Here is a 19881-nt window from a genome sequence, read left to right as displayed (position 1 = left end):
TGTTTAAAAAAAAAAAAATTTTAAAAAAGGTGACGCAGCTGTATGGGGTTGTATCCGGTGTCGGGTCGGTTCGCAGACACAAGAACAAGAATTTATTTCACCGTGTCGCATAACAGCCGTCGGTCTTTGTCCGAGTTTTAAGACACTATTTCGTCAGTCGCACCGCTTGCTTTTGAAATCTTGTTGATAACTTTGTTCTACTATTCCCACTATTATGTCTGTCTGTCTTTCTGTCTGTTTGTATCTCTTTGTTTCTGTATATATGTGCGTGTGTGTGTGTGTGTGTGCGTGGGGGGTGGCTAGATTAATGCTAAAACCGGCAATGGTTGTCTATATATTACACAAACCTCCTACGGGTAAACATATGCGGCTAGCTATTGCAACAACTTATAAAAGCCCCGGTATGTCTCAAATGGTTTACAAAACGATTTAAATCTTCCAATGAAAAAAGCAGTTCTAACCTAATATGGAAAACACTTGCAATAGCATTTAATAGGATTAAGGCCAGGGGTATGTGGAGTTTCAATATGAAGATGATTTCCTCACACTCACCCCTCATCCACCCCTCCTACTGCAAAAATAAACATACACCCCCAAAAAACAAGAAAAAACAAGAAAAAAAGAAAAAAAAACTGAAACTACAGAAAAATGTCTATTCTGTTTAATTTAGGACTTCGTAGACGAGTTCCATCTGGTAATCTCTCGTGCAACTAAGACCATTTTTCTTTTGCAGACCATACACGTCAAGACAGATACAGAAAGAACATTTGTTTTACAATTTCCTGATCAACCAAATAATATGCTTTGTCCGTTTCCAAACAAGTTTGAGTAAAGGGGAGGTAACCACGCCAAAGTGTAATCAAAAAGATGGAATGTAAGTTGTCGGACATTTGCCACTAGCATGACAAAACATACGACGTAAAATCATTCAAACATTCAAATATATACATAATTATAATTATGTTATAACAGAGGTGGGAAAAGACACATTTAATAATCGAAAACAAATACAATGCATATATATAAACAACCAAAGGGGGATTAAAGAAGCTTAGCTTTCTACAGTACTCGTCCTAAAAAGTACACACATACACTAATTTTAGCTGTAGGTCTTTGTGATGCGGCGAGTTATATTAAAACCAAGTTTATTGCCAGAAAGGTAATTCATTCCCCTACAGTATGAAATAAAGAGTTTAATTTTTCATGAAGTAGTGTTTATGCAGTGTACCGGAGACCTAGGACACCCCCCCCCCCAAAAAAAAAATCAAATTCGCAAAACCAAACTTGCAGACACTAAAATGCACAAAAAAATCAAAAAAAGTAAGAGTGACCCCGTTTTTGATCTCAAATGGAAGACCAACTCATTTTCTACCCATATAATGATTTGGTTCAGCTGTTGTGCCTAGCAGTGTTGTTTTGCCATTTTGAAGAAGACTGGTGTTAGTCTCGTCAGAAGCCGTAAAAGGCTTGTTTTCGCGTCATTTTGTGTGGGGTATGTGGGTAAAAATCCCGTAGTTTTGTAATGGCTGCTTTTACATTTGACATAAATATTGTTAATACAATTGCAAAAGAGTGTGTACAATAGCATGGCGTTTTGATGAGTTTTTAGGACGTACTGGAACTTTTAAAAAAATAACAATGCCCAGTGTTGAAACTGTCACTGTCAGCAGAATGACTTGAACTTTTAGTATGAGAAGAGATATTTGTTCTTTGATTCTGCCTGTTACTTTTTCTCTCTTTCTGTTGGACAGTGTGGTGGTTGTGGTGATGTAGGCGCGCATATGTATGTGTGTGTGTATGTGCGTGTGTGTGTGTACGTGTGTGTGTGTGCGTGCGTGCGTGCGTGGGTGCATGCGCGCGTGCGTGTGTGCGTGCGTATGTTGGTGTATTTTATTGTGAAAATCAAATACCTAGGAGTAACGGAGAAGTTTGGAAGGCATGTTCCGTGAGAATAACACATTTATGTGAATCTAATGTAGGCTACGCAGTGTGTGTGTGTGTGTGTGTGTGTGTGTGTGTGTGTGTGTGTGTGTGTGTGTGTGTGTGTGCGCGTGCGTGCATGCGCGCGTGCGTGCGTATGTTGGTTTATCTTATTGTGAAAATAAAATACCTAGGAGTAACGGAGAAGTTTGGAAGGCATGTTCCGTGAGAATAACACATTTATGTGAATCTAATGTAGGCTACGCAGTGTTTTAGGTGAACTTCCGTCCCCCCCCCCCCCCCCCAACAAAAGTTCACAGACTACCAGGCAAATCTGCGTTCTAACCATTATTGCCCGATATGGTTCGTAAAATCAATTCTTTCTGAGAGAGACAAAGAGCTCGCTGGAGTTACAGAAGGTCTGATGATTGACACTTGGTGAAGAGTCTTTGAATTTCTCAGAACATATTTCAAATTCTAGAAAAAAAAAATAATAAAAAATAAAGTAATAAACAAAACAAACAAACAGCATTGTTTTTGTTACATTACCCGAAATGTTCTATTAAATTAACCACAAAGAAAATCCCGGATGCACACACAGATACAAACGCACACACACGCAAACACAGACACACAAGATGACACACAGGCAAACACACACAGGCAAACACACACACAGGCAAACACACACACAGGCAAACACACACACAGGCAAACACACACACACACAGACACACACACACACACACACACAGACACACACACAGACACACACACACACACACCAGAGGGAAGTACTCTTTGCAATATGAACGCAATGACGGCATACGTTTAGTCAAGTTCAAGGAGACCCCGATAAAAGCCACTTTTTGTTGGTTTGTTTATTTTAGAAATACATCACAGTATACTTAAAAATGTTTTTGATTAAAAATGATATTTCACAACAAAGAGTTTAATAAAGAAAGAAAAACACACACACTCACACAATCAAAAACCTCAAAACAAACGTTTACATGAAGAACACACAAAGCAATGTATATATAGAAAGGACAACGAAACAAACTGACACAGACAGACAGACAGGCAGACCAACAGACAGACAGGTAGACCAACAGACAGACAGACAGACAGGCACACAGACAGACATAGATGGAGCGTTTATATTGTACAGACCAACGAGTAAAAACAATGAATATTAAGTAAGAAAAATGATTATGATTTAAATACCAAAGTAAGGAATAAAGTAAACGAATTTATGGCAAATCATTTGAATAAATCTGCGCTATTCAGGATCCAAACCACACCAGGAAAATCTCCACACCATAAAGTTACACGGGTGAAAAAACTATGCGATATACACAGATCCTTAGAAAAAGAACTGCCTGACTGACTAAGCTAAAACGAAGACTTCCGCCGCTTAAATCTGTTTTTTACATTGGATCAAAACATCCCTCCTCTTAGACACATGATTATAGAAATCAAAGATTATTAATTGTTTGTCTGTTCACTTAAAAGACCGTTGGGTCGATATATCTGTGAATGTATGGTTTTGTCAACAACAAACGTTCCAACAACCTACATTTCTTGTTTTTTTTTATTCTTAGACACATAATTATAGAACATAAAGATTATTAATTGTTTGTCTGTTCACTTAAAAGACCGTTGGGTCGTTATATTTGTGAATGTATGGTTTTGTCAATAACAAACGTTCCAACAACCTACCTTTCTTGTTTTTTGATTCTTAGACACATGATTATAGACAATAAAGAGCCTGCCTGTTCATGTGCACAGTAATATTTTCTTGCTGAATTAATTCCGAAAATTGATACTGTTATGACATATTAAGTTTAACTCTTCAATGATTGTTTTGCATAGAGATCATCAAGACTGTGGGCCTTCTGTATCTGACAAAGTCGAGTCAGTGGAATGGCGTGCTTATTCCACATAAAAAGCCTGAAACATCTCTGTTGATATACGGGAAGGGCTCGGTATATGGATCACTTTTTGTCCCATGCTGACATTTAGCTTGTTTAATCGCAAACAAGGTTCATTTTCTGCTTTGGTGGTTGTTCTTTGTTCGGTGAACCGTAAGGCTAAATTAGAACAAATCAGCTTTTAATTCAAGGCATTCAGCAAAAATTGAAAACAAGCAAATTGACAAAGGGTCCATAGTGGACGCCTAGGCGAGGCTATCACTGAGGAATCACTGTAAAAAGCCAACTCTACTTCAAAATAACACGACACAGCTCAGTATTAGTGTTAGACTAAATCAAATATGAATTAGAACCTTTATATGACAAAAAAAGGAAACAAGTCGCGTAAGGCGAAAATACAACATTTAGTCAAGTAGCTGTCGAACTCACAGAATGAAACTGAACGCAATGCAACGCAGCAAGACCGTATACTCGTAGCATCGTCAGTCCACCGCTCACGGCAAAGGCAGTGAAATTGACAAGAAGAGCGGGGTAGTACTTGCGCTGAGAAGGATAGCACGCTTTTCTGTACCTCTCTTCGTTTTAACTTTCTGAGCGTGTTTTTAATCCAAACATATCATATCTATATGTTTTTGGAATCAGGAACCGACAAGGAATAAGATGAAAGTGTTTTTAAATTGATTTCGAAAATTTAATTTTCATATTAATTTTTATATATTTAATTTTCAGAGCTTGTTTTTAATCCAAATATAACATATTTATATGTTTTTGGAATCAGCAAATGATGGAGCATAAGATGAATGTAAATTTGGATCGTTTTATAAAAATGTTTTTTTTTCTCACAATTTTCAGTTTTTTAATGACGAAAGTCATAAAGTAATTTTTGGGCCACCCAGCTGAAATGCAATACCGAAGTCTGGGCTTCGTCGAAGATTACTTGACCAAAATTTCAACCAATTTGGTTGAAAAATGAGGGCGTGACAGTGCCGCCTCAATTTTCACAAAAAGCCTGATATGACGTCATCAAAGACATTTATCAAAAAAATGAAAAAAAACGTATGGGGATTTCATACCCAGGAACTCTCATGTCAAATTTCATAAAGATCGGTCCAGTAGTTTAGTCTGAATCGCTCTACACACACACACAGACAGACACACACACACACACACACACACACACGCACGCACATACACCATGACCCTCGTCTCGATTCCCCCCTCTACGTTAAAACATTTAGTCAAAACTTGACTAAATGTAAAAAAGAAAGAAAATAAGGGAAATTAGCAACGAGCACACATAAAAGACTGCTTGATAGATTTGTTTAGAAAGCTTGCACGCTTCATTTTGGTTAATCGCAAAAAGCGTCCTCATTGAGGACTGAGACCAGTCTTTTGGTTTTTTTCTACTTATTGAAGGTGGTCTATATTAGAAACACACACATTTATTTTGAGATTTTGCTATTTTTTTAATGTTTGCTCTAAAACAAATACAGTCTTAGCTGTCTAATGCAGCTTTTGTTATGTTGTTTGCCCTGTCTGTGGGCAGAAACTAATTCGTTTAAAGCGTCACATTTAGAATTAACGTTGTCAGAAGTGTAAACAGGTGATACAGCTAGGTAGCTTTCCATGATGGTTTACACGCGATCGATGAGCATCCTTTCCCTTAGTGTTGGGCAGCAATTTTAATAACAGCGGACAGCAGCGTCTCGAGTAGAACTGCAGGTTTCTGTACCGTTGATGACGTCAGTCAGTTTGACGTCACAGTCTCCGATCGTGAGGTCATTATAGATTCACCGACAGTGCCCACATCGGCCTGCACACAATAAATGACTCACTGTTGACATCTAGCACACTGACGCGACATCGACCAATCACATCGTTTGAGCAGCATTTTGTTAATCAGAACATTGACTGTATGCCATGCTACCCTCAAGAATCAAACCATTCAACCAACCAATCAAGTAAGGAAAGAAGCACAGCAACAGTAATACGGCAGCAAGCAACTAGACAACCGACTCAGTACCCAACCCACCCAACCAGCCAACCGCAAAAAACCTGCCCGACGCTCAACCAACAAAAAAGTAAAGTTTGAAAAGGAAACAAACACACGCACCTAAAGTGTGGTTGGTTACCTAAGAGGCGGCACTGGGTGCAGTGCCTTTCTAGTGCACTTGCACTACAACAGCACTGGGTGCAGTACTCGCTCCGGCATCGAAGAATTTTGCACTAAAAAATGCACAAAATTTGACCTATTTCGTCGCCTATAGAGGACGGAAAGAATGTCATTTTGAACATTGTTATGACATTCTTTCCGTCAAAAAAGTCAATTTAACGGTGTTAAATGAAGCGACCATCCACACAATTAGGTTGCCATCCAGAGTTTAGGTTGCCATCCACGTGTGGATGGTTGCCTTATGGTGATTTAGGCAACCAAACCTGTGGAAACGGGGGTATACACACACACACACACACACACACACACACACACACACACACATATATATATTATACACAGAGCCACACAGATCCACACAGAGCCACACACACACACACACACACACACACACACACACACACACACACACAGCACCTTGAGAAGAACATTGAAAATTACAATTACCAACCAATATATACTGTTCAAAAAAAGAAACGCATAGCTTGTAATATTTGGTTAATTTAGTTATATGGCTACAAGGATATCCACCAAACTGCAGAAAATGTTTATCTGGTCGTCGACCTTTCGTCCATTGCCACAAGTGAGCTCTGCACGTGACGCATGCGTTATCAGTGGCTACAATGTCAAAATTGCTCATTTGGCATGACCACTCGTCATGCTTCAGTGTAATCTCGTGAAACTCGGGGAATATTGAGCTCTCACCATGTCTTCCAAAACCCATAAAAGCGGATTGTTCGCCACAAAGAAATCAGACGACAATTCAGCGACGAAAGATGGCCCGATTGAGCAGAGAAGACCGCCAAATTGCATTGGGTCGTTTACAAGCAGGCCAAAGTCAAAGTGCAATCGCCAGGCACTTCCACGTGTCCCAGAGCACCATCAGTAGACTGTGGGTCAGGTTTCAAGCCACTGGCTCCGTTGCTGACTTGCCACGAGCGGGAAGACCAAGGGCGACAACTGCTGCTCACGACCGCTTCATACGGCTCCGCCACCTCCGGAATCGTTTCCTGTCGGCCTCATCTTCTGTCCAGGCTCTCCCCGGGCCACACCGATTATCGGACCAGACCGTGCGGAACCGCCTGCATGAAGCTGGTTTGAGAGCTCGCAGACCTCACAGAGGAGCTGTCCTCACCCGCCGCCATCGCCAGAACCGAGTGCAGTGGGGCAACCAGCACCTTTGCTGGACCGTCCGGAATCACTGGAGACACGTGTGGTTCAGCGACGAGTCCTACTTCCTGCTCCAGCGACATGATGGTCGGAGGGTCTACCGGAGAGTAAACGAACGTTACGCGCCCAACTGTGTGGATGAGGCACCCGTTCATGGTGGTGGAGGCGTCATGGTGTGGGGGGCTATCAATACCGCTGGAAGGAGCACCCTGGTGCACGTCCAAGGGCGCATAACTGCCCAGCGATACGTGGAGGAAATTCTGCGCCCACACGCCCTTCCTCTTCTGGCTGACCAGGATGCCATATTCCAGCAGGACAACGCTCGCCCGCACACAGCACGACTCACCACCCAGTTCCTCACCGACCACCATGTCCAGGTGCTTCCCTGGCCATCCATGTCGCCAGACATGAACCCGATAGAACACCTCTGGGATGAATTGGACAGACGTGTGCGCAGGCGAGAAGAAGCGCCGGCAAATCACCGCGATCTATTGCAGGCACTTCAGGAGGAGTGGGACACCATCCCACAGCAAGATATCCGGCATCTGGTCCATGCCCAGAAGGTGCCGGGCAGTTGTTGCTGCTCAAGGCAGTCACACCCCCTACTGACTTGACAGCCTCGGCACCCAATCGTATTGATTGACTGATTGATTTGAAGATGCAAATGAACTGTGTGTGCATTCAACTGTGTCCATACCAAATTTCAAACAAATAATCTAAATATTGGATTTTCTGTTAATTTTTTCGAAAAATAAAACAAATTTGGCAAGTAGCAACTATGCGTTTCTTTTTTTGAACAGTATATATAGACAACAATAAGTAAGACTTATGCGGAGCCTGTCGTCGATTCTTATAATGGTTTTCACAATAAGCGGGTTCTGCTGCGGCTTTCGATTTGTTCAACTCGCATGTCTGTATATAGTGAAAAAGAAAGTTCTTTACTTAGACAGATGCCGGTGGAGAATTTGAAATGATCAAGCATGTCTTACTACAACAGAATTAATTGTATATGGAGAAAAAGAAAGGTGTGTACTTTGAAAAATGCGGATGGATATTTTGAAATGATCAAGGTTTTCGTTCTACCACATGACACTGAAAAAGAGGGTTGTGTCCTGTGACAGTTGCTAATGTAGAATTTGAAATGATAAAGCATGTCGCTCTACGAACTGAATTGTGTATAGAGAACAAGAGGGTTGTGTACTTTGACAGATGCGGGTGGCAAATTTGTAATGATCAAGGATGTTACTCTACGAAGTGAATTGTATATATAGACATTAATAAATATACACAAGGTTTATTTCAAGAGGAGGGGGGTGGCGATTTTCTTGAACACAAAAAAGGAAACGGAATAATGCATCGTTCGTCTGACTCAGATGCTAAGTCAGGAAATGGAAGTTTGCGGTTTTACATGGCATTTTGCAATACCGCCTGCAGTTTAGTTAGAAGAGTCAGTCTGGCATGGAACGGAGGTAGCACAGTACCAGTGTAGACACGATCTGCAAATCAACAATGGTATACGTATATAGAGAAAAAGAGGCTTATTTACTTAGACAGATGTTGAGGGAAGAGTTGAAATTGTTGAGGATGACGTTCTGGATGTCCTGCCTGGAGCAATGGAGCCAATCAGGATCCAGCTGCCGATGAACACACAGGGAAGCCTCCAGGGTAGTCCTGGTGATCGACGTGTGCAGTTAGAAGCGTTGGTAAAATGTCAATATAGCTTTGATTGTATTTTCTTTGGAAGATATATAATAAATCATTTCTCTGTCACAATGATCAAGAAAACAAAGGACGGGCACTTTTTGCAGTAAAATGTCAATATAGTTTTGATTGCATTTCCTATGGAAAATATCATGTATTTCTTTGTCACAATTATCGAGAGAAAAAAACAAAGGACGAAACCTTTTTGCAGGCTGAAAAAATCAGAGCTTTACTGCTGTATTATGACATCTTCAACTTTATCTCTGATGCACATTAACTCTGACGCACACAGTAGATTAATCTGGTCAAAGTGTTGCTTATTTTCATTGACTGCGTGCTACATTTTGATGTGCAAAATAAGAGATGAAAAAAGACTGGTATTTTTACGAGAATAATGGTCAATTCTCGAATAAAGGCAACACTGTCAACAAAATTGGAATATTAATTTTTGTCCGACCCAACATAAACTTAAAGTAAGATACAATATATAACGTTGAACTTACACGCAGTTCAGGCTGTCGTTGCATTCGTTCACAGCAGCAGAGACAGCGGTCAGGTTCTTGCAAATTCCAGCGGTCAGAGAGAATTTCAACGCTGTGGATATTACCAAAATGACTCTGGAGATGCTTTTGCAAAGGTCACACACACCCACCCACTCATCCACACACACACACAAACACACACACACTAGAACACACGCATGCACGCACGCACGCACACATACACACACACACACACACAAACACACACACACACACTCAAAATCTTGCACTGATATACTACACCACTCTTATAAGGCACAACCTGTGCGGCGGCCAGCCACTGACCTTCACAATGTTCAAGCTTTTGACCAGTAATATGCATATCAGACGAGCCGACAATGGTTCTGTAGACATCCTCCACTCGGCAGTTGATTCCATATCCGCTTTTGGCAAGAGCATTCTGTGCACAGTCCACCGCTTCCCTTAGGTTTCTGAAGCATGTACAAGTATTCGGTAGAATCATGTCTTGTTGCGTGTATGCTTCTTGCAATGGTGTCTGAATATAATCTCATTTGTGTTTATTTGTTAACCAGATACTGTGCAGAAAAACTGCTCAAACCATATTACGAGTATTAATGTTCCAAACTAATATTGACGGACAACTATTAACAACAACAACAACAACAACAACAACAACAACAACAACAACAAAATCAACCAATTAACAACAACATTAATTCAATAAAAACAAATTCAGTTGTCTGAAAGCTACAGTCAGGCAGTTTGCTCTCCATTTATGTTGACCAAGTTGTAACAAAGGGTGCTCGTTTTATATGTCAAGATTTGGACTGATGTTTTTAGGAGGCTATTACATGCGTTAACGCTTACCAAAGTCATTCAACGTTGAGTTAAACTCCGGAGGTCAGTTTCAGAACATTCTTACAATTTAAGTTCAAATGCTTGAGACACTAAGTAATATTATATGTTACTTACTGGCACCGCGCGTCGTTCTTGAGCTGATTTAACACTGTTCTACAGGTGTACAAGCTGTAGTCACTCAGGGGACTGAAGCCACGACACTTTGGATCAACAGTTTGAGTTGTGCTGTTCCGCTCTGCGCATCATCATCATCATCATCATCATCATCATCATCATCATCATCATCATCATCATCATCTTCGTCATCGTGATCACACACACACACACACAAGCACACACACACACAAGCACACACACACGCGCGCAACATTCCCCCGACCCATCACTTCCACTACAACCACCACCACCACCACCACAACCCCCTTCCCCACCCACAAACCCACACCAGTCTTCCTCTCATGCTTCAACAAATAGCTACACAAGATACAAACAAAAAAACAAAAAAACCTGAAAAACGAAAAAAATCCCTGACTCAGTTTAGGCAGGGCAGTGTTGTAGATCCAAGAACGGAAGGTAGGAAGGTACGTGTAGAAGCCAGGCTTGCCGGGTTTGCCGCAGTCATCACCCCACGACACCACACCGAACTGCGTGTAGTGCTCCCCCTGCCCCTCCCCCTCCTTACTGGTCATCAGGCAGAACAGCGGGCCCCCGGAGTCCCCCTATAAGAAGGAAAGGAAATATTAGAATCCAACTTATTGGTGATAATTTTTTTGTTGTGGCATCTCCCAAGAAGCCCCATCCAGACAAAAATCTTCACCTGTCATTATTGATTGTCGGTTGTGTATTTTCTTCTTAATAATTCACTTTTTAAGCCGACATGGTGAAAAAAAATTTTTTTTTAATTCTTTTATATACACATAAACACAACATAACATACAGCATACACAGAATTTATCAACATAAGATATGACTGTCGTAGCGCATACACACGCACATACCTAGACAAGACACAGACATAGACAGTAGGGTGGGTTGTTGAAAAGACAGGAGACTTGGGGGTGGGGGGGGGGGGGTAACTGAGGTTGGGGGAGGCGGGGGTGGGGGGGGGGGTAGGTGGGGACGGTGGTCACACTTTAGCCTCCAAGTATACATGGCCGGGGTTTAATTATAGGCATAAAAGTACTGTATAACATCTTATGAACAAGAAGAGCAAACGCTCGATCGAGTCACTTTCGCAGTTCTGAATATTATATGAGGCATCAGATAGACAGGAAGAAATTGCTATTCACAACACAATGAGTCACGTTCACATAAAATTTGAGCCCGGTCACTTTTATAGTTTCCGAGAAAAGCCCAACGTTAAGTTGTGTGTTGCCGAACAGAAAAGGCTAGTTATCTCCCTTGTTTTTCTGATAACGTTCGTAAAAGGCTACAGATGTAAATACTTTGATGTAAAGAATAATCCTACAAAGTTTCAATCACATCCGATGAACTTTGTCAAAGATATAAAATGTCTAATTTTTCCTTTGACGCTGACCTGTGACCTTGAAAAAGGTCAAAGGTCAACGAAACCATCGTTAAAGTGTAGAGGTCATTGGAGGTCACGACTAAACAAAATATGAGCCCGATCGCTTTGATAGTTTCCGAGAAAAGTTTGTCAAAGATATAAAATGTCTAATTTTTCCTTTGACGCTGACCTGTGACCTTGAAAAAGGTCAAAGGTCAACGAAACCATCGTTAAAGTGTAGAGGTCATTGGAGGTCACGACTAAACAAAATATGAGCCCGATCGCTTTGATAGTTTCCGAGAAAAGTCCAACGTTAAGGTGGTGTCTACGGACGGCCGGCCGGCCGGCCGGCCGGACAGACTAACACTGACCGATTACATAGAGTCACTTTTTCTCAAGTGACTCAATAAATGGAACAGGGGGTATCACATTCAAAAATGTTCATACAAAATCAATCAATACAATTATCCTAAGAAAAAATCGCTAAAGTTAAAAGAATAATTCTAAACTGGGAAAAACGAAATCTGGGTATTCTCGGAAAAATCTGCGCAATTAAGAGTTTTTTGTTATCACAGTTTGTGTATGTGTTACAGTCCATCTGCTTGCCAGATAAGGTGCTGAAAGAAATCAACACTCTACTGTATAGGTTTTTGTGGAGGAAACGGGACTGTAATAAGAAAGCATTTGAAAAGGTGAAAAGGGTAGTAGTCAACAGTAACACAGACCAGGGCGGGGTAAATATGATAGATATCAAGGTGATGCAAGACTCATTCCTGTGTCAATGGTTTATTAAACTGTCGAGTAAGGATGTGAATGGCACATGGACATGGATACCAAGAGGAACTTTTCAATCTTTTGGAAGGAACTTAGCTTGTTTTAGTACTACTATAGGAACAAAAAAAATTCAAAGGCTTTCATCAGATCAAGTCTGTTTTTTGGCAACGTGTTGCCTCGACATGGCTAGATTATAGTAAAACTCCATGGCATGGATCGTTAAAAATAACGTGTCTTTGGAATAATAGTGGTATAGTCTACCAGAATCAGGCTATTTATTATCAGAAATGGGCTCAGAAAGGGTTTACATATGTGAATGATGTGTTGCACAACAATGCTATTATGCCATTTGAAATGGTAAATGAAATTTTAGGGCCCTCGCCAAATCTCTATCTGGAATACTTGGTCGTTAGAGCCGCTGTCTCCAGATACTTGAGAAACAACCCAGAGTTTGTGACATCTGATATTAACGAACAACACTATTTAACCTTTAACGGTACGAACCATATGACTGCAAACCTCATTAGGCAATTTATTGTAAAGACGAAGTATTCCACTCCCTGTTCTGTTTTATTTTGGAAAAATACATTTAATTTTGACGTCAATGAAACATGCTGGTCTATAGCAAAAAACGCAACAAAAGAATCAAGACTACGAGAATTGCACTGGAAAATTGTTCACAACATCTATCCCACAAACATTCTTCTACAAAAAATGGGACTGTCTGACAGTGAATATTGTCCATACTGCACACACGAAAGAGACTACATCGAACATTTTTTCTATGATTGTAGTAAAGTTAAGCCTTTATGGAAACACGTCGAAAACACTATACTAGATAAAACTGGTGTACGTGTTAAACTTAACGCAAAATCTGTACTACTTGGGGTTGTTTGTGTTGAAAATGCAGGCAGCGTATGTCTAGATATCATTAACCATTTAGTTCTTATTGCTAAAATGTGCATTAGCAAATTTAGATACGGTACTCCCGTAAATTTAACACTCATGTTTGAAAATGAAATGAAACTTCGTGTTTCATAATAATAAAAAAAATTTTTTAAAAAAATAAATAAAAAAGGAAAAAAACAAAAAAATTAAAATAAAAAAAATCTGTGGTGGTTTACATGCTTATTTACACAGGTTGGAAGATTTTTTTTTACTTCTGTAGACTTTGTATCTTCTTGTTGTGGCGATAAACCTCCATCTCCACATTGAAGCTGAATCTTGGTTTTTGAGCAGAGATGTTATTACTGAACTCTTCTCATCCTTTGTCTTTTGGGTTTTTCCATTATTGATGAAAAATGTCACTCCTGCTTATAATTATTATATATTGTACACATGGTCATGCATGATATTATTAGAGAATAAAAAAAAAAAATAAAAAAATAAAAATAAAAAAAAATAAAAATAAAAAAAATAAATAAAAAATATCCTATGGCATCAATGAAAAAAGTGTCTATGTAAACACCAATCCTTTGCAAATTTACCATAATAATTATTTAGATTAGCATTATACATTTCGATCAAAAACCTTTGTTTAACAATTTTCACAAAAAAACATTTAGTGTTGGGACTGTCTTATTTAATTTGGCTCCAAATATACTTTGTTTGGCAAGGAGAATAAACAAATCAAAAACAGCATCCGTATGAAAGTTGTCTAAATACCCTAATATGACAAGCTCTTTTTACAAATTCAAATTACTGCAATGTGTGAAATTTAGGCATGACCATTCTGTGAAATTAGACCAAAAAAGCTTAACTCTTGTGCACTCCCAAAACAAATGTTCTAAGGTTTCTTCTTCCTGTGTACAAAAGCTAAATAGTGATGTGTCAGAAATTTTCATCAAAAATAACAGGCGTTGAGTGGGAACAATTCTATGTTGTATTCTATATTGGAACCACCTCAGGTATGTGTCTTGTGTAGTTCGCCTTATTGTCAAAAACACTTTTCTAACATTTACATCAAAATTCAATAAATTAGACCATTTTTCCATGCACTGTAAATTGCCATCATTTCTCACAAGATGCGTATATATATGTTTTACTCCTGCACCTTTAGCTATTTGTTTCCATACAACATCATCACCAATATGAAAAACATTGTTTAAAACTGCATCCAACTTTAATCTGTTATGATAATTCTTAATTGAGCGCATAACACTTTCGAAAAACACAAAATTCAGTTGTAAATTTGGATGTTTCCATTAAAAATCGTTATATGACCAAAAAAATCGGCTCTCATCAAGTGACCGACTGTAATAATGCCGTTTTCCATCCAATTCCTGTAAAAAAAATAACCTTTTTATCTATGCAAATATGTACATTATAATACAGACGCTCTGAAGCAAAATCACTCAAGGAGATGGGGACACATTTGCATGCAAAATGCTTATAATGTTTGAAAACATCTCTCCAGAAAGGATTCTGAACTCGTTGCATCAATATGTTTCCAAACTCACCTCCTCTCTTGTGAATGTTATGTGCAAGTGGACACAGAGCTTGTAAAAGTTTAGTTACTTTTCCTTCACTACAAAGGACTCGCTGTAACCATGAAATCTTCAGAGCTGACAAAAAGCATTTCAAATCCACCATTTTAAGTTCCCCCTCTTCAAACGACTGACATGCTGTTCTCTTTATTCTATCTCTCTTACCATCCCATAGAAATGAAAAAAATTAACCTATTCAAATCAAACAAAAACTTATCATCAGGGTCTGGTAAACTCATAAACAGATGAGTTAACTTAGACAGCGCCAAACTCTTAATAACTGTTATTTTTCCAAAGAGGGTTACATTTCTTCTGGACCAGGACCTAAACAAATTCTCAATTTCTACCAATTTATGTTCATAATTAAGGGGTATAATGTCATCTAAGTTGACTGAAAAAAACAATGCCAAGAACTTTAAATGTTACAGGGTTCCAACTGAGCCTAAGTTCCGGCATAAATTTAATATTACAATTTTTATGTGAGCCTATCCAGACTGCCGTGGTTTTCTCATAATTCATTTTCAGACCGGATATAGAGGCAAATTGCTTCAAAACGTTCATACATGCACAAAAAGATTGTTTTGAACCATCCAGAAATAGGGCGGTATCATCTGCAAACTGGGATATTAATATTTCATCATCTGCCACCTTTATACCTTTTATCTCTGTACTCTGGCGGATCATAATGGACAGAAATTCGGCACATATTAAATATAAATAAGGTGACAATGGATCTCCTTGTCTGGTACCTCTTTGTACATCAAACCAACTGGAATATTTACCATTCACAGAAACACATGATCTAATATTATTATAAAAAGTAAAAATCCATCTTTTAATGTCATCACCGAAGTTGAATTTGCACAAACATTTATCAATGAAGGACCAAGAAACGCTGTCGAAAGCTTTTTCAAATTCAATGCACATAAAATAGAGTATCATATAATAACCTTATGTTTTGGCCAATGTACCTTCCTTTAAGAAAGCCTGTCTGATCTTCATGGATCAAGTTTGGTAACACAGACTTTAACCGTTCAGCAATACAGGATGAAGCAATCTTATAAACTACATTCAACAGTGTAATGGGTCGCCAATTTTTCAAAAAACTTTTATCCTTTCCATCCTTTGGTATACAGGTAATAACTCCCTGTCTCTGGGTGATAGACATCTCTCCCTTTTCAAAGCTACAATTCAGGGATCTCAAAAGAAAAGAACAGAGATCTTTAAAAAAGAACTTAAAAAACTCAGCTGTATACCCATCTGAACCAGGGCTTTTGTCGTTATTTAACCGTTTAATAACTGCCATCATTTCTTGCATGGTAATTTTCCCTTCCAAACAATCTCTTTCTTCATTGGAAAGTGCTGGGTGTTCTAAGTTTTCATCAATCGATTCATTTACCAAATTTGTGTCTCTTGTGGAATACAATTCTTCATAAAAACACTTGACCTCATTACATATAAGGTCACTATCATGTATAACCCCGTTCTCAGTCTGTACAAAACACATTACTTTCTGCACATAATTCCTTTTTTCCAGGTTACAAAAATAATTGGTATTCTTCTCACCATCACAAATCCACCTGGCACGTGATCTCACAATAATACCATCAACTCGCTTCTGCCGCACTTCACACAAATCTCGCTTCTTCTGTTCTAACAACTGTACATTACTTTCATTCACCTGATTCTCCAAACATACAATCTCAGCAAGGATTTCTCTTTCTTTTCTATCACTTTCTCTTTTTTTATGTGAGGCGTAGGAGATACATTTACCTCTTATCTCCAGCAAAATCATTTCAAAAAATAATTGATCATTAATCATCAACACCAAATCTTCATCCTCAATCAAATGTATATTATTTCTGTCATAAACAGGTATGTACAGCATATTGTATTTTCAAATCTAATATTACTTGCTTAACTAATCCAACAAATGTTATATCTTTTAACAGTGAGTTATTAAACTTCCATAGTGGTCGGTGTCTTTTTACAATGTCAGTATTAAAACATAAAGATACAGGTGAATGATCCGAATTATAACTGGGCATAATATCAACACCATTAACAATTAATCCCAATTGTTCAGATGTTAAAAAATAATCCAGTCTACTTCTTTGTACACCATTAAATCTTCGCCAGGTATATTTTCTTAAACCGGTGTGCAGACTTCTATAAATATCTACAAGATTCAACTGTTCCATCATATCTAACATCTTTTTCCTACTTCTCATTCTATACACTTTTGAAGGATGATTAGAATCAATCTTAGGATCAATTGCAATGTTCCAGTCCCCTCCAATCACAATACAGTCATTATCAAATGAAACAATATTATCCATCAGGTTTTCAAAAAACTCAGGGTGGTCACCACTGCTTGGGCCATATACATTCCCCAGAGTAAATCGTTTATTCAACATTTCTATATCAATCAAAATATATCGCCCCTGTGGATCTCTCACAATATTATGAAGTTTATGTTAAAAATTATTTTTAAATAACACAGCAACTCCTCTGCTTGCAGTATTATTTCCTGCCACAATACATTCAAAATTGTGATCTGATCATATTTTCTTGTTCAATTTTCCAGTGCGTTTCCTGTAGTAAAAATACATTACCCTTGCTTTTTCTCAACAAATCAAAAACATCTTTTTATATTTAGTCAAGTTTTGACTAAATATTTTAACATCGAGGGGGAATCGAAACGAGGGTCGTGGTGTATGTGCGTGTGTGCGTGTGTGTGTGTGTGTGTGTGTGTGTGTGTGTGTGTGTGTAGAGCGATTCAGACTAAACTACTGGACCGATCTTTATGAAATTTGACATGAGAGTTCCTGGGTATGAAATCCCCGAACGTTTTTTTCATTTTTTTGATAAATGTCTTTGATGACGTCATATCCGGCTTTTCGTGAAAGTTGAGGCGGCACTGTCACGCCCTCATTTTTCAACCAAATTGGTTGAAATTTTGGTCAAGTAATCTTCGACGAAGCCCGGACTTCGGTATTGCATTTCAGCTTGGTGGCTTAAAAACTAATTAATGACTTTGGTCATTAAAAATCTGAAAATTGTAAAAAAAAATAAAAATTTATAAAACGATCCAAATTTACATTTATCTTATTCTCCATCATTTGCTGATTCCAAAAACATATAAATATGTTATATTCGGATTAAAAACAAGCTCTGAAAATTAAATATATAAAAATTATTATCAAAATTAAATTGTCCAAATCAATTTAAAAACACTTTCATCTTATTCCTTGTCGGTTCCTGATTCCAAAAACATATAGATATGATATGTTTGAATTAAAAACACGCTCAGAAAGTTAAAACAAAGAGAGGTACAGAAAAGCGTGCTATCCTTCTTAGCGCAACTACTACCCCGCTCTTCTTGTCAATTTCACTGCCTTTGCCATGAGCGGTGGACTGACGATGCTACGAGTATACGGTCTTGCTGAAAAATGGCATTGCGTTCAGTTTCATTCTGTGAGTTCGACAGCTACTTGACTAAATATTGTATTTTCGCCTTACGCGACTTGTTTCTTTCTAAAATCTCCTAAACCATTTACATTAAAAGTAACAATATTTAATAATTCACACATAGCCATCTTCAAATTTAATTTCCATTTCATACAAGACTGTACATTCGATGCAAATCAAACACAAACATGTCAACTTGCATGCTGGACAAATTCGACAACAAACCTGACTTGCCAAACTGTCAACACTGACAACACGTCGAGTGACTTCCAATGCATATATAGAAACAAGCACTGCATTTGAGTTGATTTGTGGTGCTGCAGGTGAACATTTACATCGTGTGCATGATTCCGACATAGCAAGAAATAGATCATCGAATGAACAGGTACAGTTTTGTTGTGACCACCGTCTTACATACACAGGGGGCAGGAAGGGGAAGTAGTGGGGGGGGGGGGGGGGGGCTGACACAACACAGCAGAGGAAACGATACACAGACTGGTTGCAACGACAACAAACAACACGCACCATACACACACATCTAAACATATATGTATACTGTAAGTACTCATCGCTCTCTCGTGACCAGTTTATATGGCGAAATTTTAGATAATGTTTTATTTTGACTATTTACAAACGTTTCATTTACTTAAGTTTTGTTTTAATATATATTTATTTTTGTATTCTTATACATGAGTCACACGTTTCCCCTGACTTATTGCGTGGAACCTTCGGTTGTCCTGTTTTGATAAACTCAGCGATTTATGTACGAACCCAGCTCGTACACACACACACACACACACACACGCACACACACACACACCAACACATACACACACACATACACACCCACACACACACACACACATACATCCACACACTCTGTCTCTCTCTCTCTCCGTCTCTCTGCCTCTATTCTCTCTCTCTCTCTCTCTCTCTCTCTCTCTCTCTCTCTCTCTCTCTCTCTCTCTCTACCTGACAAGAATCCTGTCCACCAAAGGTGCTGTTGGCGGCACAAAAGACGCCTTCCTTGAGATAGTAGCTCATGGAATAGCCTAAAAATCTGAACGTTGGGAATGTTCTCTGGCATTCCGTTCTGTTATAGGCCCACAAGCTCACGGTTCTCATCGAGCTGGGTAAAGTTTGAAGAGCGTCTGCAATCAAATATGAAACGAACCATGATCTGCGGTATACAAGTCCGCAATGGGCATGAGATGTTCTATCACCTAGGGTATTCAAGTCTGCGATGATCACGATATGATTGTTGACCCAGGGTGTTCGAGTCTGCGATGAAAACAAAATGACCCATAACTAGATTATTCAAGCCTACAATGATCATAAAATGATCCATGACAAAGGGTGTTCACGTCTGCAATGACCATAAAAC

At 38.9% G+C, this 19881-nt stretch overlaps 1 protein-coding gene across 1 annotated transcript in view; it reads right to left on the bottom strand.

Annotated features, from left to right (window-relative positions):
* Positions 1 to 4213: 4213 nt before the first annotated feature.
* LOC138981430 (uncharacterized) overlaps positions 4214 to 19881 on the bottom strand; it is a 59367-nt gene continuing 43699 nt past the window's right edge. The window contains exons 11-17 of the mRNA XM_070354344.1: positions 19470 to 19648; positions 10792 to 10978; positions 10374 to 10494; positions 9726 to 9871; positions 9402 to 9492; positions 8744 to 8868; positions 4214 to 5667 (exon numbers count right to left, since the gene is read on the bottom strand). Of these exons, the coding sequence (XP_070210445.1) occupies positions 5645 to 5667; positions 8744 to 8868; positions 9402 to 9492; positions 9726 to 9871; positions 10374 to 10494; positions 10792 to 10978; positions 19470 to 19648 (872 nt within the window). The 3' untranslated portion in view covers positions 4214 to 5644. The remainder of the gene's footprint in view (positions 5668 to 8743; positions 8869 to 9401; positions 9493 to 9725; positions 9872 to 10373; positions 10495 to 10791; positions 10979 to 19469; positions 19649 to 19881) is intronic.

Source organism: Littorina saxatilis, linkage group LG12 (assembly GCF_037325665.1).
Source record: "Littorina saxatilis isolate snail1 linkage group LG12, US_GU_Lsax_2.0, whole genome shotgun sequence".
In the NCBI taxonomy this organism is placed as follows: domain Eukaryota; kingdom Metazoa; phylum Mollusca; class Gastropoda; order Littorinimorpha; family Littorinidae; genus Littorina; species Littorina saxatilis.
This window is presented reverse-complemented; position numbering and strand designations above follow the sequence as displayed.